Raw genomic sequence first — 26,814 nt, 5'->3', positions numbered from 1 at the left:
AAACTCTATCTGTAAATTTGGAACATATATTTATTTTTATTTTCGTATATATATATATGCATTCTGCTGTACTCTGTACTCTGTACAGCAGAATGCATTGTCGGTGAATGTTACGTATGGTGTATGGTATAATTGGATTGTGTAGGTGGTTGTACTAGTGTTGGTGGGGTACGATAGCTCTAAAAAGCTTAACCTCATCACTCTAATCAGAGTCATTAATGGCCATATCGTGAATGTTTGCTAAATTCCAATCATTGAATGCTGTTTCTAAAATGATATAAAAATAATTTATTTATTCATTGCAATAAATAACAAAATAGTAACTATATTCGTTACAATTATTTAAATGTTAACGTATCCTGTAAGGAGAAGATATCATTCAATTTAAAGTTATAGGTGAGTTGTAAATTTGAATATGGATGTCTTACACCAATATTATTAGTTGATCAACTTATTAAATAGCTTAACTCATCATTGCATGATTATCATGTAGAAAGTTAAATATCCATTGGTTTTGTTCAAACATAGAAACAATGATTAAATTGCTTACTAAATTTCTATTTTGATTTGAAAATAAAAATAATAAATTTTATAAAAATCACTTAATACATTTTACTCCAAAAACTATAGTTGTAGTAAGAATAATTTTTATCAAAAATTTGTTGTTAATATAACAATGATAAGAGATTTGTATGAAGCAAAATAATATTTTGCTTCAATATAAATAAATAATTAATAGCAAAATATTTTTATCACAATTATCTTACAACAATGTTTTAATTTAGTACTGTGTTGTAAAAATATTAATCGAATAGTTTTGATTGTGTTATGTTATTTTTTTGACTTCTTTTTTTTAATATTTTAAGATAGCTTTAATTTAATTGCGTTGAAATTTTAATTTATTATTATATCACAATATACAACAAAAATATTCACAAATATTTCAGTTTGCTTAGTTTTGAATATCTATTTTTTATTCTTTCTAAATATAGTTTGTTTCAGAATTGGTATGTTCACAATAAATATATCAAAATAAAAGGTTTTGGCTCTCTTGCAATTCTTGAATCTATTTATAGGTTGTGATTACTGAATCACAGAAATTTTAATTGTTTATAGCTTACATGAAACTTGAATATATTAACCATGAAATTATATTTAAGATAATTTATATGTAGGTATATTTTATTACCTTTTTACAGGATTGAATCTTAAATGATGATTACAATAACATAAGTAGTTTGTCTATAGAATTTTAGGTTCCGAAAATTAATCAATCTAATTTCTAATTGTGTATGTATAAAAGAGTGCAAATGTGATTAACAATATTTTTCATTCAGTGCGTAATGCAATTATTGAATAGATAGGGTAAGTATTTTATATTATTCAAGATGGTATAACTAATACAAAATTCTTCTTTCTAAAATTTAAAAGTAATAAGAATAAGATTAAGCGAAGACAAGCAAAATAATTAATTTTTTTTATAATTACATGAACATATTACATTGTTACTACTGTGTTAGAAAATATATTTAATTTAATTTTGATTAGTCTGATAATTTTTGTGTTTCAGGATGTCTTTTCCGACAAAAGAGGATCGGCAGGTATGCTGGGGTAATCGAGACCTATATTGGAAATGTTTGGATGAAAAAAAGTCTGAAGACTCCTGTAAGGAATTCAGAAAACAGTATGAAAAGTTTTGTCCCTCTCAATGGGTATGAATTATTTATATAACTAAATTTATTTTTAATGATAAATTATTTTTTATTACTAGCATGTATGGTTTTAGGTAAAACATTTTGATAAAAGAAGAGATTATTTAATTTTTAAGGATCGATTAGAAAAGGAAGGGTACGTTCCGGAATTCCCACAAAAAAAGCAACAGTAATAGCTACTAATATAAGTTCCTTATTGATAATGTAATTTCTAATAAGCATTCATCCAATAGAATCATATTAATAAAACATTTCAAAAATGAAATTGTTTATTCGTCATCTTTCATACCCTTCATTACTTTTTGCAATTAAACTTTTTAGTTTTTTAATGTTGTTCCAAGGTAAGAAAGAGTTTGGAAGTCTTTAACAAATTTTAACTAATTTTTATAACATAAAATTGAATGATTTTGTAACAATTTATTATTATAAGCCTTTTGGTATTTTTTTAACTCATACAGTATTCCTAAATTTCACTATTTTTTCTTTTTTTTTAATAAAAAGAATTCGCTTATAAGTTCTTACAATTAAAAATTTTTTTAAATCAATAACTTAAAAAAATTTGTTTGCAGAAGTTTCAAACAAGTCAAAGAAGGTCACATTCCTAGCTGCTCTGATTTAACTTCTCAGAAAAGGTCATTCCATATATTTCCGTCATCAAAATCTAGTACAATAAACTAAAAATGGCAAAATGATATTGTATGTCCAAGATATTTTTTAAAAGTCTTTATATGGTAATTTTTATATGGTATTTTTAAGGTTTAATCAAGATTAAAAAAATATTTATTTGAAATTAAGTAAAATTTATGAATTTTGTAGATATTTTTATATATAATTTCAAAATGGAGCCTGTTCATTTACCTATAAAACCTAAACACAAAAGCAGCATAAAACAAAAGAATAATTTAACGAATTTGGAGTCTCTTCGAGTGATTAAACATTTTTTTACTTACTTTATGTATATTATTCTTATTATTATTTGTTTAAAATATTAATATTAATTATAGGAAATTATAAGTCTAACAAGTGGAAAAAATCCGAAAATAAAAAAAAGCGATGCAACGAACTGGCGGCCAACGCTTGTCGATTTATTTAGCTTGCTTTGTTCGAATACGGAAATCGGCAACGATGCAATATTATTGACATCCAATGCATTTCTATCACTTGAAAAAGCTGTTTCCTCAACAACTGAATTCGAAAATGAACTGTACAATTATTTCAAATTGGAGAAAAATCAAATAACCAAATACAACCGACTGTACGAAGTGTACAATGTTGATTTATTCAAATTGATAATTTGCAGTGGACTTTTACAAGTGGGAGACAGTACAAAAAGCTCCAAGGAGATTTACAAAATTATATTTGAAATAGCTTATCCTCATTGTATTAGGTACACAGGGTACACTTATTTCGCTTTCAAGATCATGCAGTCGTGGATGCAAAGATCGTCAAAAACCCACTTGTGGTCGGGAAACTCATTCGAGTTGGAAGGGCAGTTGGAATCTGTCATTTTCTCGAATTGGGATAACTCTATTTGCAAGGCCAACGTGGTAGGACTTTTTGCGGCCTACTTGGACGTCATGAAGAACAAATACGATGGTTTTTTGCAATTTTTGTTCTCTAGTTGCGTCGAAAATATATCTTGGTGCCACGTTACGAAGTATACGATATTGGCTGCAATTTGTAGTGGACTCGAAGACATCAATCTGATGACTGACTCACAATTTATATCGGCACTTTATAATAGTTTAACTCTCAATCATCTCAGTAGCGCAAGTAGCAAAGTCTACACAATTATTTGCAACAAATTGACAAAAGATGTTTGGCAGGCTACTTTTGGAGCTCATGTAAAGAATTTCGTCATCACTTGGGAAACAGAGTAAGAAATAATTGTTTTGAACAAATGGACTGTTCAAAAAACAGAATTGAAAGCGATGTTTTTTATAAGATTCTTATGAATAAAATATTAATGATGTTTTTTTGTTTTAGGAAGAAGTATGCCACACTACAAACTCTATGCAAATGCTGGCTCGAGCCTGTAATAAAACGACATCGTGACATTGTACCTTTTCTTGCGGAATGTTGCGACGACGATTGCATTCTGTATAAATCGCATTTATTACGAATCGCCAAAAAGTATGTAGTAACGTTGCCAATTACTTACGACAATCAAGTACTTTTGGATCATGAAGATGAGTTTGTAAGATTGAACGCTTTTGCTGCACATTGTCACGAAGTAGGAATCTCATCCAACGATCAGTATTTTAATTCTGTGAATGCGATAAAACATTTTTTATACTTTAATGCAATTGCTGACACAACTTACCTCAGGGAAGGTAGCTTCAACTACTTCAAAATTTTCCTGAGTAATTTTCTTAAGCGATCGTCAGTCCAAAAGGATTCGAAAGATCTTGTTCGTTTCCTAGACTGGTTTCACGAATTTTTGTTGGACTGTTTTGAAATAGGCTCTTGTTATCAGCGAAAGATTTTCGGATTGCATTTATACAAGATCACCTTACAGTTGTTGTGCAGCGATAATGTGGCTAATGGTATACTATCCAAAAATCCAAATTTCAAGGAGGCAATGAAGTACAGTCCCGTGTTGCGAAAGGAAATGACAGATCTTGGAAAATGGAAGTTTCATAATAAAGAAAGTATTGTTCTTTTATTCAAGCTAATACTGGATCCAGCTAACGATATACAAGAGATTTCATCTTCTATTATAATTGATTATTTTGAGCCCAATATACTGTCTGATGCAGAAAAGAGTGTAAGTATAACTTTATTAAGTTATCAAATTTTTTATTTCGTGGTACTTTAATGGCCCGAATGTTTCTTTTAGGATATTTTCATAACAGCATTGAATAAATGTAACTCTTGCAAATTTTTCGAAACCGCCAGCGGAGCATATTTATTCAAAGTTTTAACAAAATGGTTCGTTTTGAATTCAGCCAATAAAACGAATCTGAAACCCAAGATTAACATGAAAATTCAGTCTCTGATAAAGGAAAGTCCGTCTTACGTGAGATTCTTGTACAGAGAAGCAGTGCATCAACTAATACAAGTGAAACATGATGTCTTGAAAGCGGCTACCAAAAACACACCTTTTTATGGAGTTGTCACAGCTATAGTGATGACTGGTTTCGTTAATGGGCCAGAACGTCAGCTCATGACTGAAACGTTTTTAAAAGAAGTGATGACTTTATGCGAAGATGCTACAAATTATTTCCTGCTTGCATTTTCCTCCAAATCTTCAAATCCAGGTAAGTCTAAATAAAAGTCACATTATTTCAATTTCATAAGTTACCAATCAAATTGCAGAATATTCATCGTCTTTTCAAGAAATGGGTTTAGCTATCGATGAAGCAGTAAAAGGTAGCGAGATAAATTATGAATATGATGAATTAGTCTTATCCCCTGCCCAACAAATAGTTATCACGTGTATTTGGAGATCATTAAAGGTAATAACTAATAGCATGCTTTCCAGAATAATTTGAGTGGAAAAATCAATATTGTTCACGACGCGTTTTTCAGGTACTTTGTGAACTATTAGTTGAAATAGCGAAAAGTGAACTCGCGACAAAGTCAATGATTGTCCGAGCCACTGAACTTATTGTAACGGTATCATTGAAATGTCGTCACAAAGGAGTTATTGAATCAGCTGGTGCATCTATGGCTAACTTAACCAGGTACATTATCTTTTTATTGATAGATCATTTTTTTCAGAAAAACATTTATTTGTTGTATTTATTAACTGAAAAAGGCATCTGAGTAAAGATCAACAGCACGCAGAGCTACTCCTGGATCAATTGAAAAAACTGCTCAACAATGATTTTTCGTCGAGTATAAATCTAACGCGAAGGGGAGCTGGATTGACAATTTTATTTCACAAGCTTATAGCCAGCGATACGAGAGCTGATAGACCACTACTTCATTATGCTGTGAATTTTCTAATGCAAAAATTACGAGATTCAGCTCTGATCAAAGTCGAGCAAAGAGAATCTAGCAATTACGACGATCCCTGTGCTATGCATCTCCACTTTTTAAAGACTCTTGTGGCGGATAAACAGCTCCAACCACAAATGAGCTCCTATGTTGAGAATATTTGTTTAACTTGTTTCGAATACATACCATCTCGGGTATTTACAATTCGGTATGTATTTATGAAAAATTATGCAGAAGACCAATAGTTCACTGATACTTTTTATTTACAGAAACGCTAGTGTTCAGCTGTTTGGAGCAATAGTCTCAAGACTTGTTGGTCAAAATATCGGCGCCAAATCCGTGGATTTTGGGTATGGTTATTCGATAAATTACTTCGCAACGCATTTTCCTCAACTAGCTGCTCACATATTACTGAACTTACAAGCTTGTTGTCAGCCAATCGGCGCAAAGTATGTCAAATGGCAAGTCAGCAAGAACATCATTCATATTTTGTCCTTGTTGTCAATGATGTTCTTTAGTGGCTGCGAACTTGTCGATAGAGCGTCGGAACTTTACGTTAAGCAGATCAGGAACTGCTTGCAATTTTACATGAGCAGTCCTATATCGCATGTTCGAAACTTGGCCGCAAAGTCCTATACCGCACTTGTTGGTTTGTCGAGTATAGAGCAAGAAATCGATCAATTAAAGAGTCAAATCGCATCTACAAGCAACTTTAATCGACTGAATGGCTATTTGACTGCTTTACAGTATTTATTTGACAAGCAAAATGACGAAGTACAGAGTGTAGTAGTGAAACATGCCAAAATGAAATCGTTAAGTGAGGTGAGAAAAAAATTGGAGACCCACGCGAAAATCGAAGCACTTTGGACCTTTTGGACTCGACGAGCGATGTTTATTCAGCAAAAGAAACTTTGTTACACTGTCGAAGCTCAACTCTTAAGAATGTCGCGTCAATTTAAACTTGTACTTGAAGAAAATTATAGTATTGATTCAAAAAAGAAGAATAATTTTGATACCATATTTGACAAAAATCGACCGGGATTTTTCGAATTCATCGACGAGTTGATGCAACTCTTTGTGGAATACATTTCTTGTAATATTGTTGGCGCGGAAATAAAAACTATATTGGAAGCAAAATGCATAGATTTCGGCATAAATTTTTTAAAGTACGCTCCACGTCATAAACGCAATTTGCTCATGATTTGTGTCAATTTCGCGATAAATAATTTTGAAAAGGTTCACCCAGTTTTTCTTGAAGCAATAAATATTTATACAAACGAATCGATTAAATGTACATTTAAAAATCAAACCTTTCATTTTAAATATATGGACATATCTAGACTGAAAATATTCGCGTCGAAATTAGAGAATACATATACTCGAACGATTCATTTATCGGAGTTACTGTTATTTATTCATGTCATGTCGATGAGAGGATCCGAAACATACGATCTTTTCGAAGATTTCGTTTCATCTATCACAAACGAAAAAGTTGTACTGTCTAACTATTTCAATTATCCTGAAGTTACGAGACAGCTAATTGCCAAGGGACTAGAACTTTTGCTTTGTAACTTTGATCAGTTGAATACCAAATGTAGAGTAATGCCTTTGTTAGTTTCACTAGTTGCTATGAAAGATGAGGTTTTTAATATAAGAGAGATGATTCGAAGTAGCGTTCTCGATGTCATTTTAACTTGTAAATTGAGAACTAGGAGAATTTTTGATCAAATTATATATTTTGTAATATTGGAAAACATTGTGTCAGAAAAAACTATAATCGGTGAGCTCTGTGATATTGAGATTAACAAATTTTTTGGGAAATATTTGTCTACTGTGCAACAGCGTTCGAGTACTTTTGATATAACGAATCCTTTCGACGATAATAATGTATCTCCTTACAGAGAAGAGTCAAAAATCATAAACTACATCGTATTTTTTATAAAGCAAAAATTTGTCAAAACAATTTGTAACAAAGATGTATTTTATGAAATTATTATTGATAATATATTTGATACTAAGCGTAATTTGTTAACAAAAATGAATATCCATACTGATAATCTAGTACATATTTTGAGCATTAGGGATGAAGAGTATCTAGCTAATAAATTAAAAATTGTAAATGAACGGTATTCTACAATAAAATGATCAAATCATTTTTATTATGTTTGAATTTATTATTATCATAAATAAACGCTATACAATTGTATAATTTATACAATTAACTGTTTAAGTTTCAGCCAATAATTGAAAACAGCAGTATAGTGTAATAATATTTGTTATATTTCACTTATTAAAAAATATATGTATAACTCATTGAACAATTTTTAAAACTAGTTTGTTTTTTTTCAATTCACATGTAATGAAGCACTGATCAAACATGTCAGCCATAAGATATGGAAAATGACTGCTTTTACAGATTTTGCATTAACTTTTCTAATTAGACTCAACAATTCATTAAAATGCATGATTTATTGATTTACATGTGATGTTTGTAGCTGCTTTCAATATAATATAATTTTCAATAAGTTCTCAAACCAAAAAAATATCCTGCACTCACGTTCTGATAGTTGAACTTCTCTGTACACAATTAGATATATTTTTCAAAATTAAAATTGTTTTCCAATACTTTGTTATAATTATTCGTATACTCGTTTGTTTAGGGATGAGAAAATGTAGCATACGGTTTGAAAAGTTAGGACTGGGAATACATATACTTGGTATCGTTAATAAGCTGCCATTAATTTATCACTAATAAAACATGAAGCGTGAACGTTTTTTCTAGTTTAATTTAAATCACTAATACTATTGGTTTGGTTTCATTTCAAAAGTATAGACAATATTCACAATTTGAGTCTAATTGGTGTTTGAACTGCATAACACATATACCATATCTTCAGCAATTCATATCATTTAAATTAAAAATTATGTATAATGTACAATGCATGTATTGCTGTAGTATGAAGAAACTAAAAAATCTAAGTAAACATTTGTTTATTAAGATAAATTTGTAGAAGCAATTTTGTTGTAATTTTGAGTAAGATAAAACGCTTATGAACATAAATCGATACGTTAAAATAGATGGAAAATTGTGAATTTTCCAATATATAATGGCATTTTATAACGCACATTTCTAGTATTGAATTATTTATATTATATGATGAACGTAGAAAAGTATAAAATTACTTGACATAAACAAAATTTGAACTACGTATTATGCATTGAAATGTTACAATTTAGCATTGAACGTAAATGCAATTATCTTAAAATAAATTTTCTTATACGAAAGTTTCTTTACATATGATAACGATACGAATTTTATGCTGTACATTTCAATTGTAACATCAAATAAAAAATATTATATACCGCCGTAGCTTATGATTAAACTAACTCTACGTGTATGCTAATGGAGTTTTTGATAGTTAAAAATCAATATTTTCCAAAAATAATTAATAGATGATCCAATAGTGATTCGGTTCAGCACGTGACGATACCATGATGTTCCTGTACATACTCCAGGACATTAAAAATAGTTTTCAGTGATTGTTATCGAGATACTTTTTCAAAATGTATAATTATTTTGCTCATAATTTTTTACATAAAATAAACAAAATTTAATGTATTGATTTGTTCGTCATATGCAAAATTATTAAAATACTAAGAGCATTAAGAGTTTAAAACATTAGAATTGTATCGAATAAGTGATTCGATACTATTTTCATAGAAGTTGCAGGTGATGGAGATTATTCTAAATTTTATTTGTTTCCGAACGCTATAAATTACTCTGCTTGAGAGTTTGACTATTTTTAACGTTGATAATATACATAGTGTTTGCGAACGATAATGCTTCGCCAGTGAGATGAACAATAAAATAGTATCATTCTGTGTGAAAACTCCGCAGTTATGAAACGAATTGATGCACATACACACATAGCATATCAGTGCGACATTTAGTCTGGGCGCGCGTATATATGTACACAAAGTATGTATACTAGGACAACGTATAAATTCACTTTATCACTAAAAAACAAGTGGAAGTCTGTTTCTCGTTGGTAATAAGTTTATCTAATAACTGAACTTGCCGAGAGAACATTAGACTTCTGCATTTACACTAGAAATCGTGAAAAATTGTAAGTCTTATATCATCAATTAAATTAACAAATTTTAAAAAACTTTTTGTTGCAACCATTTATCCCTATTTTTATCTTAAATAAAACGTCATTAATATGTACATTCGGATAATTGAAAAATTTGTTCATCGTCATAAACATGCAGGAAAAAAATCTTACTCATATTTAGAACACTTGTAAATCTCAACTTTTTCGATTGTTAACAATCTCAGGTAAAAAAACAAAAATGTGTAAAAAAATCCTACATTTTTCAAGCCAATCTAATGAAGTCTAAGGCATGGCACTCACGCACGTTTACATTGTGAAATTTAGATGAAATACTTATAATTTTGATATACTTTAAAAATCTTAGATTTGGAAGCTTGCAAAATTTCTGTGCTATCTGGATGCAGGATAGACAAACAAACGTAACGGCCATTTCAATATAAAATGTGCGTATCCTGACGATAGAGCCTCACGATGTAGCTTGAAGAATAATTAAACTAATTTTGCTTAATACGTTTCGCCACATTAAGAATACTCGTGTGTTATTTGGCCGACGTTTGATTTGTACTTGTGGCTGTCGGTTTTGTTTTTTGTGAAGCTTCAGCTGTTTCCGAGTTTGTTGGTGGGTCGACCTCCATCTGCAACGAGATAAGAAGGAAATGAGAAACATTAGTTGTTTGTCGATGAACTCTTATTATTATGCCTTGATGAGCCTACTTTGTCGTCCTTATCGTCGTCCATAGGTATCGGGCCGTTTTCCGCCTCGTACTCTTTCAATACAATGTCGAGATTGTACCTTCGCCGGTAATTAATGAAGAAAGAGCGCAGATGCACCTCGGTCTTGGTACCGATCACCTCGGCGATGGCCGAGAAGTCTTTGCCGTACTTGCGTACTCCTTGTACTGCCAGCATCAGCTCGTCGTTAGTCCAGCGCGACGATATACGATTGACATTCTCACTTGGTCGCAACTCATCGATGCCGTCAGTTGTCTTGCGCTTGAGTGCGCTCACTTGCTGCTTATTCGTCTGAATCTGCGAATGAACAAGAGTATTGTCAACTTCTTCGTGAGGCTTTGATTTTTTGAATTACTTGCTAACATTCAGAGACATGAGAAATGTCAATTGAAAAGAGAAAAATAGATCTAAGAGTTTTAACAATTAGTTGAACAGCTAGATTTAAAAAAAAACAAGCAAAAAGAACATCCATCCAGCGCCGTACAGAGGCATAGCAAATAAAAGCACAGCTGTTGTCAAAGTAAGAAAAATGTATCCACACGATGTGTAAATTTGGTTCATTCGAGTTTGCAAAGGTATATATTTGACGACTGTGTGTGGAAGATAAGAGAATACAATTAATAACGTACTTGTCGCTTGAGACTAACGATTTCAGTGTCAATAGCTTGCAGGATCTGGTTGGCCGGGCCGGGCTGTCCGGCCAATGCGGCCAGGTCGTCGTGATTGACGACCAGTCCGCGTGGAGGCTTGCGCTTGTTCGAACGCCCCGGCATCGAGCTCAGCGGTCGGGTTACCCCCGTGCGCCTGTCACAAATGTACATTTATCTTTCGACCTCTTGCGCTATCTCGGATTTGTATTTTTTTTCTTTTCTGTTTATTTATTCTTATGATTGCGATTAGGGGGCTGGAGCCACACCAATGATCTAATTTAATATCTGTCTACGTGCAACTCGAGCGCCCCGAATCGCAGTACCGATTTTATTGAAATGGAGAATGAAAATACATAGGTGTGTCCACTGACCTCCAATGCAGGTAGCAGCTATAACACGTGTGTCCCTTCGGCGTAGCACGCACGCTATGACAAGCAACGCCGCAGTTGCTACACGAGCCCTACAACATATAACGAGCGAATTTCAACTTCTGCGTTAATTAGCCAACCCCCTCCCCCAATCATTAAATCCAACACTCGTTTATAATTACCCGACTATATACGTCTCATCCTACGCTTTCATTTAATTGCGTAAGTCAACGAATCAGTTGATTCTTTGCTTCGAAAGGGATTTTTTTTATCGTGTAACTTACAACAGCTCGAATGTACATACGTGGGTATGAGCACTTTTGCAGATTGCTTTACTCACCCAAGGATCGTTGGATGCTACACAAATAGTCATTCGGTTCTCTTACTGAATTGAATTCTATAATTACTATCTGACAGCTTTTCGTACGTAAAATAATCATGACAATGCAAGAATAGTTGAAAGAAAAGTTAAGCGCGAATCTCATGAGATCAAACGTTATTTCACAAGTAGGCAGGAAAAGGTGCCAAATAATTCGCTCGCTTGAATTAACTGTCACTCAGTATTTCATTCAGAAATTATTTACAGGAGTGCACTCTAAGCTGAGTAAGTTTTGGAGATGTGTGCGGCGTGTTTGAAAACGGAAAAGGGTTTCAGTTTGATATAAACAACTACTTTTTCAGGGTTGAATTTTGATCTGGTGCATGGAATCGTTGGTACGAGTATGTGTGGTGTTGAAGTGTTAATACTGAAGAACGTGGCCAAGCATGTCCATAAAGAAATAAAGTAAAAGTAATAATGACTACGCAAGAGTAGTATTTTCGTTTTGGTATGATGAGGCCTAGTCTGAGATACCTGAACCTGAGGAAAGTTTTCCGAGTCGGACGAAGCCCTGGCGTCGTCGCCTGGCGAACCCTGGTTCTTTCCACGACGAATTCCGCGGTGGATCGTCCATTTCTGGAACGTTCCATACCCAAACTTTTTTTCTCTTTGTAAATCAAAGCTTTTATATTGACAAAGTGTGTGTTGCAGATGAGGAAAAAACAAATAGACTTTTCATGAGAAAATTAAAAATGTGCAATTCTGACATCTAACATCGACAAATGATCAAGGGAAGATGTAGAATAAAAATCATTCAGATGTTAATTTTTTCCAAATTGCTTTTTATTTCTAAAAGTATAAAATCTTTTTCATCTAAGCATTTGTGTGATACATCTTTTTAAAGGCTAGCAGTATACATTGATTTCGTAAATTTGTAATACTAATCTTATTAACACATCAAAAATATTGACTACACTACTTGTACATCAAAACTTATTCAATGCTACATTGAAATTTGAATTCAATTATTTGTAGTTCACAAAGTACTTTGAAAAAGACATCAAATTTTTATTTCTATGTACAGTCGATACACATTGAATAATAAAAAAATATCAATATTTATATTTGCAGCTTATATTAGCAACCTGAATGATTTTTATTATATTGTTATTTCCAGTATGTTTTGAAAATTTACAATGAAATTATATGAATGAATTTTAAGATTTTATTGGTATAGCTTGTATAAACTTTAACCAATTTATGTTATTAACATAATTTCAACAAAACAGAACCTAATTCAATTTTGCCTTTTACAATAAACTCTAAAACCTTGTGCATGGACAATTTCATAACAAATTGCAGTGTGGATACATTTTTGGAAACTCGTCCCATTTGCAATTAAAAAAATTTTGATAAGAGTATATTTGGCCAATCCAGTTAACCATGTATGTAGAAATCAATTTTTTAAAGGAAGTAAATGCCATACAGAAATTAAGTACATACATATTGTCAATAATATAGATTCATAAAATATAGCAGTACTTCCTTCAAAAAATCTTGATGCAGAATGTAAGAGAAGTCCATATTTAGTAAATATCTTTAAAAATATGGTATAATTCATACTCTTACATTCTACTGGTGATAATGTTATGCAATGCAATAACTAATGACAATGAAATGATGTTAAATAAAAAATGCATAGGATAAATGAAAGTTACGTACAGATGTAAATCATTAGAAAAAATATGAAATGAACGAATGTTTTGTCATACACTCTGTCTGCATGCAAAATGATTTTGTACTATTTTAAAAACTTGAGGCTAGCTTACTTTTTCCTCAGATTCGGTCTCTGAGTTTGAAGCTAGTTCACTTCCATTTTCGCTTCCATTTTCTCCTTCTTTGCCACTTGTCAACTTTCTTGCTTGCCTGTCCATGAGTGAAGTTTTAGAGCGAGATTTCTTCCAACTATAGTAGTATTTAACAAGGCTAGCAATAGTTTTATCAGGAAGCTAATGGAACAAAAATTTTTATGCCATCAGCAACAATATCAACTAGTGAGAAATATGTAAAAGCATTGCAATAATAATTCTTTAAATGATTAAAACTCAATTGCAATCTTACCATTTGTCGTATTCTGTGAAAACTTTTCCCATGAAACTGAAAAGCTTGTTCAAAAAGAACCTTGTCTTCGACGGTCCATTCATCGGGGAAAGGTGTAAAATTTGCAAGATCAAGGATAGCTCTTTCCAAATTATGTTTATGCCAGAATAGCATTCCCAATGCTTGTTCTCCATTGTAGCCATATTTTTCCTTAGCCAATATGATGTACTCATCCACTAGAAAGAGAAATAGTGATGTTTATTAAAAAAAAAGAACACAATAAACAATGAATTTATAAGTCATATGTTAAAAAATCTTACAGTTTTGATCTGAAATATCATTTGTTGGTGACCAGACAAGCAATGCTTTCTCAGGACACGAGTCCAGTTTACGATCTTCAAATATAAGTTATCTATTAGTGAAATTTAACAGAGAACTGACATTAATATAACGAAAGAGCATTACCATTTACAGGAACCAGCTCAGGAACAATAACCTGATAATCTCTCCCAACACGGATTTTTTCCGCTGGTACTGCAAATAAAAAGATTTGTCTAGGTGCTTAATATAGAAAAAATAATGGGAATTTCAATGCAGAAAGGACTTATGCCTGGGTAAGGAGTACAACAGCATGAATATCGTGAAGAAAATGGGGCAGAAAGTGGGGCGCGCCGTTCGAAGACGGAACAAGGATAGCTCGGTAAGCTCGGGCACGCGGCTGTGCTTTCACTTTAGCTTGATAGAGTCTGATTTCGAAATATTCTGCGGATCGTAAAAAATGCGAGCACGAAGCTCGGGACGACATACGAGTAGCAAGCTTGATTAATCTAGTGAGATTTAAAAGCATTTTTTCGCAAGGGGGTAAAGAAAGCTTATGATTGTCGACTCACACTCGTCGTCTTCGGAGGACTCGGTTTGTCCGTTGGGACTGGGGCCCTGGGACCTGCGCCCATTCCTCACGTTTTCAGAGTTCTTCTCGGCGAGTACCATCCTGCCGCCGCTCGAGCTGGTGTTGCTGCTGGTATTGTTGCCTGGCGCTGCTTGGCGGCCCCGCTGCTTCTTGTCCGGCTGCTGCAGGCCCGCCTGGCGCTCGTGCACGAGTGCCGCCGTAGTGGTGCCGCTTGTGACAACTTCCAAGCGAATAGTACGTATTCAATGTAACCTGGACGACGACGCCGTCTGTACGACCGAAACGCTCAACTCGCCTCTTGGTCTGCAGTAGTGTGCTTCGCACGACCGTACCGCGGCACTATAGCGCGCGCGCCCGATGCCAGTGACTGACTACCTATCTCTCTCACTTTCACACACAGCAGATATGCTCTCCACCTGCTAAACAAGAAGTGACTGCACTGCTGCTGCCAAGAGTACCAAGCGCGCACTGCCGCTCTAAGTCGACGCAAGAGGGGGAGTTCCAAGCGACAGCCGCGCACACCGTTGCACTCATACATAGACAATGGCGTCTGAAAGAGTGAGACAGCGCATGGGGATGCCTGCAGTATCTGCCTACTCTCGCCCCTTCCGCTTCCCCTCTCCTCCTTCGCTCTATTCCGATGGCTCTGGATTTTCCGGGACCGTTCTAAAACCGCTTTGCTTTCACTTTATTTATTGGCTTCATTCGTCTGTCTCTAATTAACAATTGGCCTCAACGCCCTCAATCTCCGCAAAGTTTGATTTTCTAGCGAAATTTTTATTTTTTAAAGTTTTTTTTATTTTATGATGACGGTATTTCAACAATTTAACTGATTATTTTTGCCTTTCACAGAGCTTTATCGGAGAATGCAACTAAAACTTGAATATTGTATATTAATTTGATCAATAAACGATTTTTATATATCTATCGACTAATTTTATAGATATAAAAATCTTACTCAAACTGCAAATACCTACAATGTTGCTGTTATTGAAACCAAAATAAAATTAACAATTTCTTTAACGTCCGTAATGACCGTCAATTTTACGTCATTCCGATTCGGCCATTTTAAGGCGAATCGACGAACCATCGGCATCACGCTTCTGTATGGTATGACTCGTCACTAACGTTGGCTTCAGCACCAACATCTGATTGGTTGAAAGCTAAATTTCGCGAAATCTTTCTATGTTCTAAGTATATTTTGCTACCATGATGCTCCTTCAATGACAATTTATAAAAACGTCAAAAGCCTTAAATTATAAAATGTTCTCGCCCGAGCTTAAACCGTTTACTAAATTCTTCGGTCAATGCGCATCGCACCTTTCTTTTTTACTCTTTCTCGAAAGTGGATGAAAAAATTATATCAATGCAAATTGCGTAAATGTACACACACACACACACACACACACACACACATGCACACACACATTCGCCATATATACATATGTAATACTCATTGCTCTGGGTTTTGTTTAAACAAAGAAAAACGTTAACATATCTCGCAGCGACTCAAGAGCTTGTTCAATGGCTAATACCATAAAATTGGTTGAAATGAGGTTTATACGAATAAAAAGAAAATGTACGTGTTTCGTATTAACGCAATCGATCAGTAACTAATACAATTGATTACATTACATATGGAAATATATCGTTAATTCCTTCATATTATCATACAGTAAATAAATATATTGCAGATTAATTTTTCATTATTAACGACTTCAAATTAAATATCATTTCCAGTTGATATTAACATTTATATTAACATGTATTAATGCTTTTTATTATTTGTTTGATACTATATTTGCGTTTACAAAAGCTCAAATTCTATTTAACATAATTAAAGATGAACATTGCTAATTATTTATTCATGATTGCCAAATAGCGGCCATTTTCGGAAAAATCGTGTGGACGCTTCTGGACGCTGAATTTCCACCTTGTTAAAAGCTAAGCTATGAGAGCAAGCTGCATGACGTCACACAGCGCCTTGTCTACGGTCGTCCGATGTTCTAATCTGAGAATCTTTAGAAATCGCTTATCTTCTCATTTTCACGTGATTTTCTTTGAAATTTAATGTACTTTTGCGATCAGACCTCAAGAAAGATCGTATTTCTTATAGAAAAATTTTTTACTCCTACAGAAATTACTCATGTATTGTTCTTTTCACGTTTCTAACAGCTTCTGTATACAATGTACGTTGAAAAAACCTAACGTGTCATTTCGGTAGTTATCCAATCTTGTTTTTCACTATTTCTAATTTGATTTTAATTTAATAAATCAAGATTTCTTTTTCGAGACATTCGAGCAAAAAGCAAAGAAAATTAATCAACATGTAGATGTTTTCAAAATTACATAAATAATATACAAAAATAAGCCATGTCATAATCATGTTTTTCATAACATAACACTTTGAAAATGTACAATATTACCACTTTTTTTATCAAGATACAATTTACAAATATTCCAGGAATTTCTAATTATTTTTATTGACTTTTTATATATAAGCAATGCATATTTCAAATTGTACCTAGTCTATTTAATTTATAACTAGATTTGCATTTATATTTATTACATTGAAAACTAGTCCTACTGCTAAAATATTAAATATATATATATATATTTTTTTAATTTGATTTAGTTATGTGTACGTGATTTCTTTTTAATAAGTATAAAGGTAGATTTACCAATTGCATTACAACGCACATAACAAGGCTTTGTAAATTAGAGAAGGTTATAGAAGATCAAATAGTTCAGGAAAGATGTAGCTTGAGGTGAGAGAGCAGCACAATTCAGGCCTGAATATCACTGCTAGTACTGCTACTATAAGAGAGACAAGAACAGAAAATGCAGTAGAAAGGGCAAGTGTTCTGCCAAACGAGAAACGATTGCTCTATTTTTATGTATTTTAAAAAATATGGAAGAAAAAATTTCTGAAAATTTTCGAAAGGCAATTGAACATGGGCGTACTGACATTGTTAGATCTATTTTAGATGCATGTGAGTTTTGAATTGCGACATATATTTTAACTTTAATTAGCAATAATTTCTTATATTTTGGATTATAGTTTTTGAAATGTTTACAAAATCGTAGAATCACATATAGATTTATATAAGAAAAATTTAGAAGCATTTTTTTTAAATTGTCATTTTAATGACATTTTAATGTTTCTATAATAATAAAAAAGAAATATAATTTTAAGCATTAAAATTTATGGTTACGTCAAAATGATATTCCAAACCAAAATTAAAATACTTTGTTCGATTATATAAATCTGACTTTTGGTTTACTCATTTTATTTTTTAGATGTATTACATTATGTCCAGTTTATTTAAATATATTGAATCATATATAAAGCTATTAATCATTGTATTTTGATGTACAGTTAAGCTTGAGAAATCTAAATTCAGTGAATATAATTTATTTAATTGTATGTTTTTACATTTATTGTTACAATTTTAGGTAATGATAATGAAATTGTTGATGCAAATTCAAAAGAAAAGATTTTAAATGGATTGCTATTTGAAGAAGGAACACCACTTTTATATGCAGCTGTAGTAAGTTTTAAATATAGACATCTTTACATATCTAGCCTGAAAGGAAACATTGATAAATTATTATATTTCAATAGCACAATCAAGTTGATTTAGTCAGAACTCTATTGAATTGTGGAGCTGATCCAACTATAACAAATATTGAAGGCCGCAGTGCATTAGATGTAGCCATTAATGATAAAGTGAGACAAATATTTATTGAAGAATTACTAAGGGCAACAGCAGCATCTGAGTAAGATAAAAATATTTATTTTTAGATTAAGACTTATAATGACTACCTGTTATAAATAATAAATATTATTTAGGATTTCAAGAGTACAACAATTATTATCTGTTGGCATAAATGTCAATTCTTATGATTCAGAAATAAGTAAAAACACACCCTTACATTGGGCTGCTTGTTATGGTAACAAAGAAATAGTGCAATTTTTATTAGGTATACCATCAGAAATGGTGACTTGCCTTTCTTTCTTTGATAATTCTTGTTACAACTGTATAATAATAACAATGAAATTTTTTTTTAGAAAAAGGAGCTCATGTTAATGCAGAAAACTGTTCTGGTACAACACCATTGCATGAAGCTGTAAATCGCAATGATTTGGATATCTGTCAAGTACTTTTAAATTATGGTGCAAATCTTCTCATTCAAACCAAAAAGGGGTATTTCAAATATTATATATTTTGATTAGCTGTAAATGTTCAGTTTTTAATATGACGTTTCATTTCAGCAAATTTGCCGGAAAGACTCCTCATGACCTTTCTCAAAATAATAGTTTATTGCAATGCTTAATGGAGAAATATTTAGGGAGCATGCCATTGAAAGAAAGGAAATACAGCACTGTAGACTCTATAGAAAACTCGAATTTTTCACAAGAAAATATTACAGCTAATGCACATCAAATGCTTTCCTCAGTTTCTATAAAGTCTATTAATGAACATTATGACATTTCTATATCTAGAGGAGATTCCAAGGAATCAGGAAGTGAAAGTCCACTCAAAATTCAGCCCATTATTGGATCTACTGGAATTTATGAATTAATTTGGCCAGAACCAAAGTGCATTATTGAGCTTAAACATATTTCATCTCCATTTATAGTTGACAAAGAACTTTTAATTTCCATTATTCAAGTTAGTTTAAATGAAGAAAAATATATTTTATAATAGGTTATATAATATTTTAACAATTTTACTCTAAAGTAATTAACATTTGTATTTCTTGAATTTTAGAGTAGTGAGTCAATACATAAAATTTTAGATGTGTGGGAAATCAGCAGAACTTATTTGTTAGAATTAGGATGTGAAGTAAAAATTGGTGAAGTGCAACCAGGCTCTGGGAAAATTTCGTGTGAAAAACGTATTGAATGTATTGTTAATCCAAGTCTTTTTAACGTATCTGAAGGATATCAATTGCATATATCTCAAAATGTAATCAAAGTAGCTGCTGGAAGTTTATCTGGGTTACATTATGCAATATGCACGTTTATACAAATTTTACGATTGAGTAAAAATTATTCAAACCAATCAGAAGTTTTTGAAATTGAATCAGTATTAATTAAAGATGAACCAAGATTTAGTCATAGAGGTATTCTTTTAGACATTTCTTTAAGAGGCCGAGTGCCTACATTGGATTATTTATTAAGTGTGATAGATATCTGGTCTTTTTTAAAACTATCTTATATACATCTTTACTCTCGACTAACACCCAGTTGTGACTGGCAACTATGTTACTCCAGGTCAGAAATGGTAACTCTTGATAGGTACTGCAGGTAAATTATCAATTATATTACTATTAACAATGTTTCAATAAATGAACTTATTTGATAAGAGCGACTATTGTTACCAATTCAGAGATAGGCATTTGCAACTGGTGCCAGCATTAGATGTTGATTCAAATGTGAGCTTACATCATCTATCACAAATGTGGCCATTGTTCCAAGAACTTTTATCAACATTTCCAAATTTGAATTATGTACACATTGGTCCACGACTGGCTAGCTTATTGGTTCAACCAAGTAATCTCGATCATTCTCTGTCTGTGGATGAAACCACTGGAACAGATATGTCCGATGTATTTGAGCCATTCTCAAATCTTCAACAACTTTGGCATATTTTAAACTTAACTAATAATACTACAGTAATGCTGTGTTCTAATGGATTACACTCTAGAGGTGAATTTCACAGTATTCCAAATAATGTGATACTTGTTGAATATGGATTCCAGGTGAAAAATAGTATCCAATAAACTAAACATTTATATAAATAAATATTTTCTTCATTTCTTCACAAAAGATACTATGTCGTTTACATTGTTATGTATTTACATTTACAGGCAGACTATGAGTTTTCTGAATGGACTGAAGCTTTTAGAGTAGCAGGTGCAAATATTTTGCCAAGCTCAGGAACAGCAAGTTATAATAGTTTAGCAGGATGTCCTGCTTCAACTTATGCAAATACCAAAAAAGCAATAAAAACTGCCCAAGAGCAGGATTCTATTGGTATTATAGTAGCTCATTGGTCAGGTAGCCATCATTTAACATCACATATCTTTGCCTGGGTTGGATATCTTATAGCTGCTGGATTATCTTGGAATCCACATACTGAAATTGATATTGAACCATCTTTCAACTTCTATGATGTTCATGAATCAACAGGTAGAAGTAATAAAAGGTATTAAATTAATATTCATTAACTTCTAACTATTACTATTACTATTCTTTAATCTAACTTTTATAATCTATAGGTCACTCACTACAATACTTGATGTGCATGTTTTTTGTGATATGGAATATAAAATTGGCAGTGCAATTCTTGAACTGGGTAGAGTTGATACAGAAGTTTTAACTTTAAGTAAAAATCAAAGTGGTAATGATCTTCAGCAAATACCTGATAATCAAGGTTCAACTTTGTATAGATTATTAACAGATCCAGATAATGTTAATTTGGAGTATCTTTATACTGATTTATTTTTGGTAAATTATAATTTTCATTAAAATTATTTTTTTAATGCTTTTACATTTTGTCAAATGAAATTGATTTTTTTCGCTTATTTATTTTAGAAAGCAACGAAACAAATAAAACGAGTAGTTCACACTTTATTTGAGGCAAATCCAACATCAAAATTTGCTCCAATGGAAATACAAGAATTACAATTAACAGCCGATCTAATGTTAACTGCATGTAAAATTGGTAAAACTCTTATTGGGCTTGGTATTAATCCTAATAGCAATATGGGATTAGCTGTTATAAATTTAGGTGTGAGTAATTTACCACCCACTTTTAGAACTGATATAGCCAACAAAATGTTAGCTCTTATTGAACAATATAAAGGTACATGGCTCCAAAGGCATTTACCACAAGGACTACAGAGTTCCTTACTTATTTTAACAAGTGCTTTACACAGATTTGTGCCTGAACCTTAGATTGATGTGATAGGTTTTTCTGTTTTTTATAATTCTGTAGTTTCTTGGAAAGAAATAAAGACTTATTTTTATATTTTAAGACAAATAAGATTGTATCTTTTTATTTGATTTGCATCTTAAAAAATAAATAGCATTTATTATATGAATACTAAATTATATAATAAATTTGAATTTATAAAAGAGTATTGGTAATATGTATTTGATGATGTTTGTCAAAGTTTAAGAAGATAATCTACAATATTGTAGTTAGTCTTTCACCTAGATTATAATATAAGGAGACATAAACCCTATGTTTTTTATAGTGTTTTACATTTAATGATTATAATTACTAGCGATCGGCGGAGCGTTTGATATGTAGTATTGATTTTTCATAGTTTTCACTTTAAAATTGTTTTAGAATCAGTTATATTATTTATATCCATTGAATTTGAGGCACATATGCGCATACGCGCGCGTACAAGGGCGAACAAACGCGTACAAATCGCTAAAAATTTTGATAGTGCCAACAACAGAAAGTTACTACTATTCCTCGCATGCCCCAAACGAACACACTTACTCCCGGAACAAACGTATCATAACGCTATATTATTGAAGGTTATGATACGTTTGTTCCGGGAGTAAGTGTGTTCGTTTGGGGCATGCGAGGAATAGTAGTAACTTTCTGTTGTTGGCACTATCAAAATTTTTAGCGATTTGTACGCGTTTGTACGCCCTCGTACGCGCGCATATGCGCATATGTGGCGAGGGCCTCACATTAAAAACTTTTTGCGTTTCACGTGTAGCACGCGCGATAAAGAAGAAAACAAATGACGTTCAGTCTTATTAATATATTCATAATGAACGACTGTATTAGGGCAACTACTCATACACTCACGCCTATAGTAAAGCCTAAATACATTTTACATTCAATATTTTCTATTTTACTTAGAAATGAAATAATTATTCATAATTATACGAAAATTTCTGCCAATTGATGGAATGTCTTTAATTTTTCAATGTCACCGGGGTGGATCTTCCGTAACTAAAAAATTCAAAATAATTTTTATCGCGCACGCACAATTTTACTTCGATTTCGATTACGAGTAAAAATGAATCGAGCTACGATTAATCGGTAGTTCAAATAATCGTCTCGATAATCGATTATGTACGAAAATGGTCGGACGATTATTAAACATCGATTAAAATCGCCCATCACTAGTGGTTGCTCGGTCAGTCGAATCGTCGAATATACATATGTGTCGTTAACATATCACATTAATTTATAAACCGACTAAAATACATTTGTGAAATCCAAAATGGAAAAAGAAAAGCCACAAAAAATGCCTAAAGTGGCAAAGGTATAGTATTTATAATTAGAATTATGTCTTTATGATTCATTAGTGTTGGCGATTGTAAACATAGTATACTTAACCTTTAAATTTTGTAAACACTGATATTTTATGGATAAATTTAGCGAATGGTGTTTTTTTCATTGTGTGATAGTTATTTTCTTCGTCTTTTAACTAACAATCTTAATGCATATTCATATTTATCATTAAAATTTAGTTAAACAATTTAAGGAAGTATGAGTAAAATAAAATTATATGTTGCTTCATTACATTATTTTACATGTGTATTTTTTTATACTTAAAGGTCAAAAACAAAGCACCTGCTGAGATACAAATTACTGCGGAACAACTTTTGCGTGAAGCTAAAGAACGTGATTTAGAAATTTTGCCACCTGTAAGTAAATCTAAATTTACACTACTATTGTGAATATTTCCTTGATAGAAATTTTATTTATTCATGTATTTTTTGATGTTGTAGCCTCCTAAGCAAAAGATCTCAGATCCACATGAGTTAGCAGATTACCAACATCGTAAAAGAAAAACTTTTGAAGATGCCATTAGAAAGAACCGAATGTCTATTGCAAACTGGATAAAATATGCTCGTTGGGAGGAAAGTCAAAAGCAAATTGAAAGAGCTAGGTACAATATGGATTATACAATGACTGTTTTTTTATGATTTATTCTTTGTTACAAATTACTTAATTGCAATATTGACTTACAGGTCAATTTATGAAAGAGCTTTGGATGTAGATCATAGAAATATAGTATTATGGCTGAAATATACAGAAATGGAAATGAGGAATCGACAAGTCAATCACGCCAGAAATTTATGGGACAGAGCTGTTACCATCCTACCTAGAGTCAATCAGTTTTGGTACAAATATACTTACATGGAAGAAATGTTAGAAAATATAGCAGGGGCAAGACAAGTGTTTGAAAGATGGATGGAATGGGAGCCGCATGAGCAGGCATGGCAAACATACATCAACTTTGAACTTAGATATAAGGAACTAGATAGAGCTAGGAAAATATATGAGCGCTTTGTAATAGTTCATCCCGAGGTTATGCATTGGATAAAATATGCTAAATTTGAAGAGAATCATGGCTTTATTAACAGTTCACGCAACGTATATGAAAGAGCAGTGACATTTTTTGGGGATGAAGAAATCAGCGATAAATTAATTATTGCATTTGCAAAGTTTGAAGAGGGACAGCGTGAGGTTAGTAGTATATATACTTTTTGACACTCCGTCGTATCAAAAAATACGGTACGGCACATGTTCGGCAAAGAGTTTCTCGTCTCGTGTATCTTTCCACCCTCGCTTCGCTCGGGCGTAAACGCCACACGAGACAAGAATCTACTTTCCTGCACTTGTATCGTAATGTACTATTATTTTTTATTTTTGTAGTATCTATTTATTTATCAAAAAAATTATTTTAGCATGATAGAGCTAGAGTTATTTATAAATATGCTTTGGATCATATTCCTAAAGAAAAAGCTATTGAAATATATAAAGCTTACACAGTGCACGAAAAAAAATACGGTGATAAATCTGGTATAGAGGATGTAATAGTTAGTAAAAGAAAATATCAATATGAGGAAGAAATAAATGAAAATCCATCCAATTATGATGCATGGTTTGATTATCTTAAATTAGTAGAGTCTGAAGGGAATGTCAATGTAACAAGAGAAATTTACGAAAGAGCTATAGCCAATGTACCTCCAACAAAAGAAAAAGAGTATTGGAGAAGATATATTTATCTTTGGATTTACTATGCATTATTTGAAGAATTGGAGGCAAGAGATATAGAAAAATGTCGTCAAGTATACAAGTGTGTATTAGAAAGTTATACAATTTTATATAATTTAAACTCCTACAATTTAATTACAATGTTCTTAATTTTCTAGAATGTGTTTAGAATTGATACCTCATAAAGTTTTCACTTTTTCCAAAATATGGTTGTATTATGCCCAATTTGAAATCAGACAGAAGAATCTATGTACTGCTAGAAAAACACTGGTAAATATATAATGAAATTAAATTTATTGCTAAGAAAATCAAAAAATTTTTAAATAAATTTATTATACTTTATAGGGTATGGCATTAGGGATTTGTGCAAGAGATAAACTGTATCGCGGTTACATAGAACTGGAACTACAACTTTGTGAATTTGATAGGTGTAGAAAATTATATGAAAAGTTTCTTACATTCGGTCCGGAAAACTGTACAACCTGGATGAAAGTGAGGAATTGAAAATGTTCAAAAGTATACAATCGATAAGTATACCTTAAACAATATTTTAATTTATAGTTTGCAGAATTGGAAGTTTATTTAGGAGACATAGACAGAGCTAGAGCATTGTATGAATTAGCAGTAAATCAACCAAGACTTGATATGCCAGAAGTAATCTGGAAGGCTTATATTGACTTTGAAATATTACAAGAAGAACCTGAGAGAGCACGGCAATTGTACGAACGTTTACTTGAAAGAACGTTACACGTTAAGGTAGAGTATCAAAATAGTATTACAAAATACACTACTATTACAAATATTTTTTGTTACTTTTTAAATATTTTAAATATTGTTTTTAGGTCTGGATAGCGTATGCTAGATTTGAAATGAATAACACTGTCGCAGAAGAGGGTCTTAATAGTGTAGACTTGGCTAGAAGAATATACGAGAGAGGAAATGATTCACTGAAATCGTGCGGAGATACCGACAGTCGAGCTTTATTGTTGGAAGCTTGGCGAACTTTTGAAAACGAATATGGAGACGATGACAATCGCGCTAAGATTGCAGCTAAAATACCGCGAAGGGTTAAACAAAGAAGGAGAGTCATGGCAGAAGATGGGGTAAGTGACCTAGCTTTTAATTTTATCGTACTTCAAATATTAACCACTTTGTGGATATTAAGATTTTATTGTTTATTTTCAGACTGATGATGGATGGGAAGAAGTGTTTGAGTATATATTCCCAGAAGATGAACAGAAGCGTCCAAACCTTAAGATTTTGGCTGCTGCTCTAGCTTGGAAGAAAGAACAAGAGACTCAAAGTGGAGGAGAATAACAAGAGTAGTAATAGATCATAATAGATCTAGCTAAAAAAATTAATCCACGTTCAAGATGGCTTGAAAAACATCTTGAAAATTTTAAATGATATCTGCTTGAATAAGATTTGTAAATTAGACTTGTACATATTTTTTGATTAGAAATTTAAGTGACATAAAAAAATAATTTTATTTAGTTTGAAACTTCATTAATTTTTTAAAGACACAATTTGTTTAATCGTATGATAATGCAGAACTTTTAAGTAACAATCGCTAAAAAAATCCATTTTTTTAAAATTAAACGTATATTCAAACCACAATACCTCGTTTCCGACACTATACTATAGGTTCATGATGCCCGCGCATGGATTTGAATTTTAGTTAATTACTACGTAACAACTCGCGCAGAAACGTCTTTATAAAAATAATTATATATATATATATATATATGTATATATAGCGACCGGGATCTTATAAAACAGAGCATAAATATAGAGCATTTCATCATAATCGGTAGATCGTGATCGTTTGTTTATACATTAATGCGTGGAATTATGAAGCGTATGAGGTGTAAACGAGTGCGCAATTGAAGGGGTGGCCTTCGATAAGTGATCTGCTTACGA

General features: G+C 32.1%; 4 protein-coding genes across 4 annotated transcripts; 3 read left to right on the top strand and 1 right to left on the bottom strand.

The window, feature by feature from the left end:
- The first annotated feature begins 109 nt into the window (after window positions 1-109).
- On the top strand, window positions 110-7,811 carry LOC131668955 (uncharacterized). The gene is made up of 10 exons (XM_058943465.1): window positions 110-396; window positions 2,282-2,443; window positions 2,529-2,638; window positions 2,717-3,588; window positions 3,699-4,479; window positions 4,552-4,972; window positions 5,031-5,170; window positions 5,244-5,398; window positions 5,473-5,862; window positions 5,924-7,811. Exons 3-10 carry the CDS (start codon window positions 2,552-2,554, stop codon window positions 7,797-7,799), a joined length of 4,722 nt encoding a protein of 1,573 aa, XP_058799448.1. The 5' UTR covers window positions 110-396; window positions 2,282-2,443; window positions 2,529-2,551; the 3' UTR covers window positions 7,800-7,811.
- Window positions 7,812-7,886: 75 nt separating this feature from the next.
- On the bottom strand, window positions 7,887-15,574 carry LOC131668956 (REST corepressor 2). Its single transcript, XM_058943466.1, has 10 exons — window positions 14,829-15,574; window positions 14,404-14,472; window positions 14,259-14,333; window positions 13,960-14,174; window positions 13,668-13,847; window positions 12,373-12,474; window positions 11,523-11,611; window positions 11,131-11,305; window positions 10,484-10,798; window positions 7,887-10,404 (listed from the first exon to the last, which is right to left on the bottom strand). Exons 1-10 carry the CDS (start codon window positions 14,926-14,928, stop codon window positions 10,309-10,311), a joined length of 1,416 nt encoding a protein of 471 aa, XP_058799449.1. The 5' UTR covers window positions 14,929-15,574; the 3' UTR covers window positions 7,887-10,308.
- A 2,149-nt stretch (window positions 15,575-17,723) lies between these two features.
- Window positions 17,724-21,887, top strand: LOC131669004 (uncharacterized). Its single transcript, XM_058943534.1, has 11 exons — window positions 17,724-17,841; window positions 18,305-18,399; window positions 18,474-18,628; window positions 18,702-18,832; window positions 18,921-19,056; window positions 19,125-19,524; window positions 19,624-20,162; window positions 20,245-20,617; window positions 20,726-21,063; window positions 21,137-21,365; window positions 21,453-21,887. Exons 1-11 carry the CDS (start codon window positions 17,760-17,762, stop codon window positions 21,813-21,815), a joined length of 2,841 nt encoding a protein of 946 aa, XP_058799517.1. The 5' UTR covers window positions 17,724-17,759; the 3' UTR covers window positions 21,816-21,887.
- A 1,140-nt stretch (window positions 21,888-23,027) lies between these two features.
- LOC131669006 (protein crooked neck) lies at window positions 23,028-26,431 on the top strand. The gene is made up of 10 exons (XM_058943536.1): window positions 23,028-23,152; window positions 23,448-23,537; window positions 23,622-23,782; window positions 23,865-24,363; window positions 24,585-24,976; window positions 25,053-25,164; window positions 25,240-25,386; window positions 25,456-25,650; window positions 25,737-25,997; window positions 26,080-26,431. Exons 1-10 carry the CDS (start codon window positions 23,111-23,113, stop codon window positions 26,209-26,211), a joined length of 2,031 nt encoding a protein of 676 aa, XP_058799519.1. The 5' UTR covers window positions 23,028-23,110; the 3' UTR covers window positions 26,212-26,431.
- The last annotated feature ends 383 nt before the right edge of the window (window positions 26,432-26,814 follow it).

The sequence above is a fragment of the Phymastichus coffea genome, unplaced genomic scaffold (assembly GCF_024137745.1).
Source record: "Phymastichus coffea isolate CEN01 unplaced genomic scaffold, Cenicafe_Pcof_1.1 PCOF00085, whole genome shotgun sequence".
NCBI lineage: Eukaryota > Metazoa > Arthropoda > Insecta > Hymenoptera > Eulophidae > Phymastichus > Phymastichus coffea.
The sequence above is the reverse complement of the archived record's forward strand: the minus strand, read 5'-3'. Positions and strand labels throughout refer to the sequence as shown.

Bases quoted from the DNA above. Each gene is read 5' to 3' on its own strand.
- LOC131668955 (XM_058943465.1), top strand. From the start codon at position 2,552: ATGGAGCCTGTTCATTTACCTATAAAACCTAAACACAAAAGCAGCATA. The intron at 2,639-2,716 runs GTGATTAAACAT...TATTAATTATAG, and splicing joins CGAATTTGGAGTCTCTTCGA to GAAATTATAAGTCTAACAAG. The intron at 4,973-5,030 runs GTAAGTCTAAAT...ATCAAATTGCAG, and splicing joins CTCCAAATCTTCAAATCCAG to AATATTCATCGTCTTTTCAA.
- LOC131668956 (XM_058943466.1), bottom strand. From the start codon at position 14,928: ATGGTACTCGCCGAGAAGAACTCTGAAAACGTGAGGAATGGGCGCAGG. The intron at 14,334-14,403 runs GTAATGCTCTTT...TTATATTTGAAG, and splicing joins TGAGCTGGTTCCTGTAAATG to ATCGTAAACTGGACTCGTGT. The intron at 11,612-12,372 runs GTATCTCAGACT...TATATGTTGTAG, and splicing joins AAAACTTTCCTCAGGTTCAG to GGCTCGTGTAGCAACTGCGG.
- LOC131669004 (XM_058943534.1), top strand. From the start codon at position 17,760: ATGGAAGAAAAAATTTCTGAAAATTTTCGAAAGGCAATTGAACATGGG. The intron at 18,629-18,701 runs GTAAGATAAAAA...AATATTATTTAG, and splicing joins AGGGCAACAGCAGCATCTGA to GATTTCAAGAGTACAACAAT. The intron at 21,064-21,136 runs GTATTAAATTAA...TATAATCTATAG, and splicing joins ACAGGTAGAAGTAATAAAAG to GTCACTCACTACAATACTTG.
- LOC131669006 (XM_058943536.1), top strand. From the start codon at position 23,111: ATGGAAAAAGAAAAGCCACAAAAAATGCCTAAAGTGGCAAAG. The intron at 23,783-23,864 runs GTACAATATGGA...ATTGACTTACAG, and splicing joins AAGCAAATTGAAAGAGCTAG to GTCAATTTATGAAAGAGCTT. The intron at 25,998-26,079 runs GTAAGTGACCTA...GTTTATTTTCAG, and splicing joins GAGTCATGGCAGAAGATGGG to ACTGATGATGGATGGGAAGA.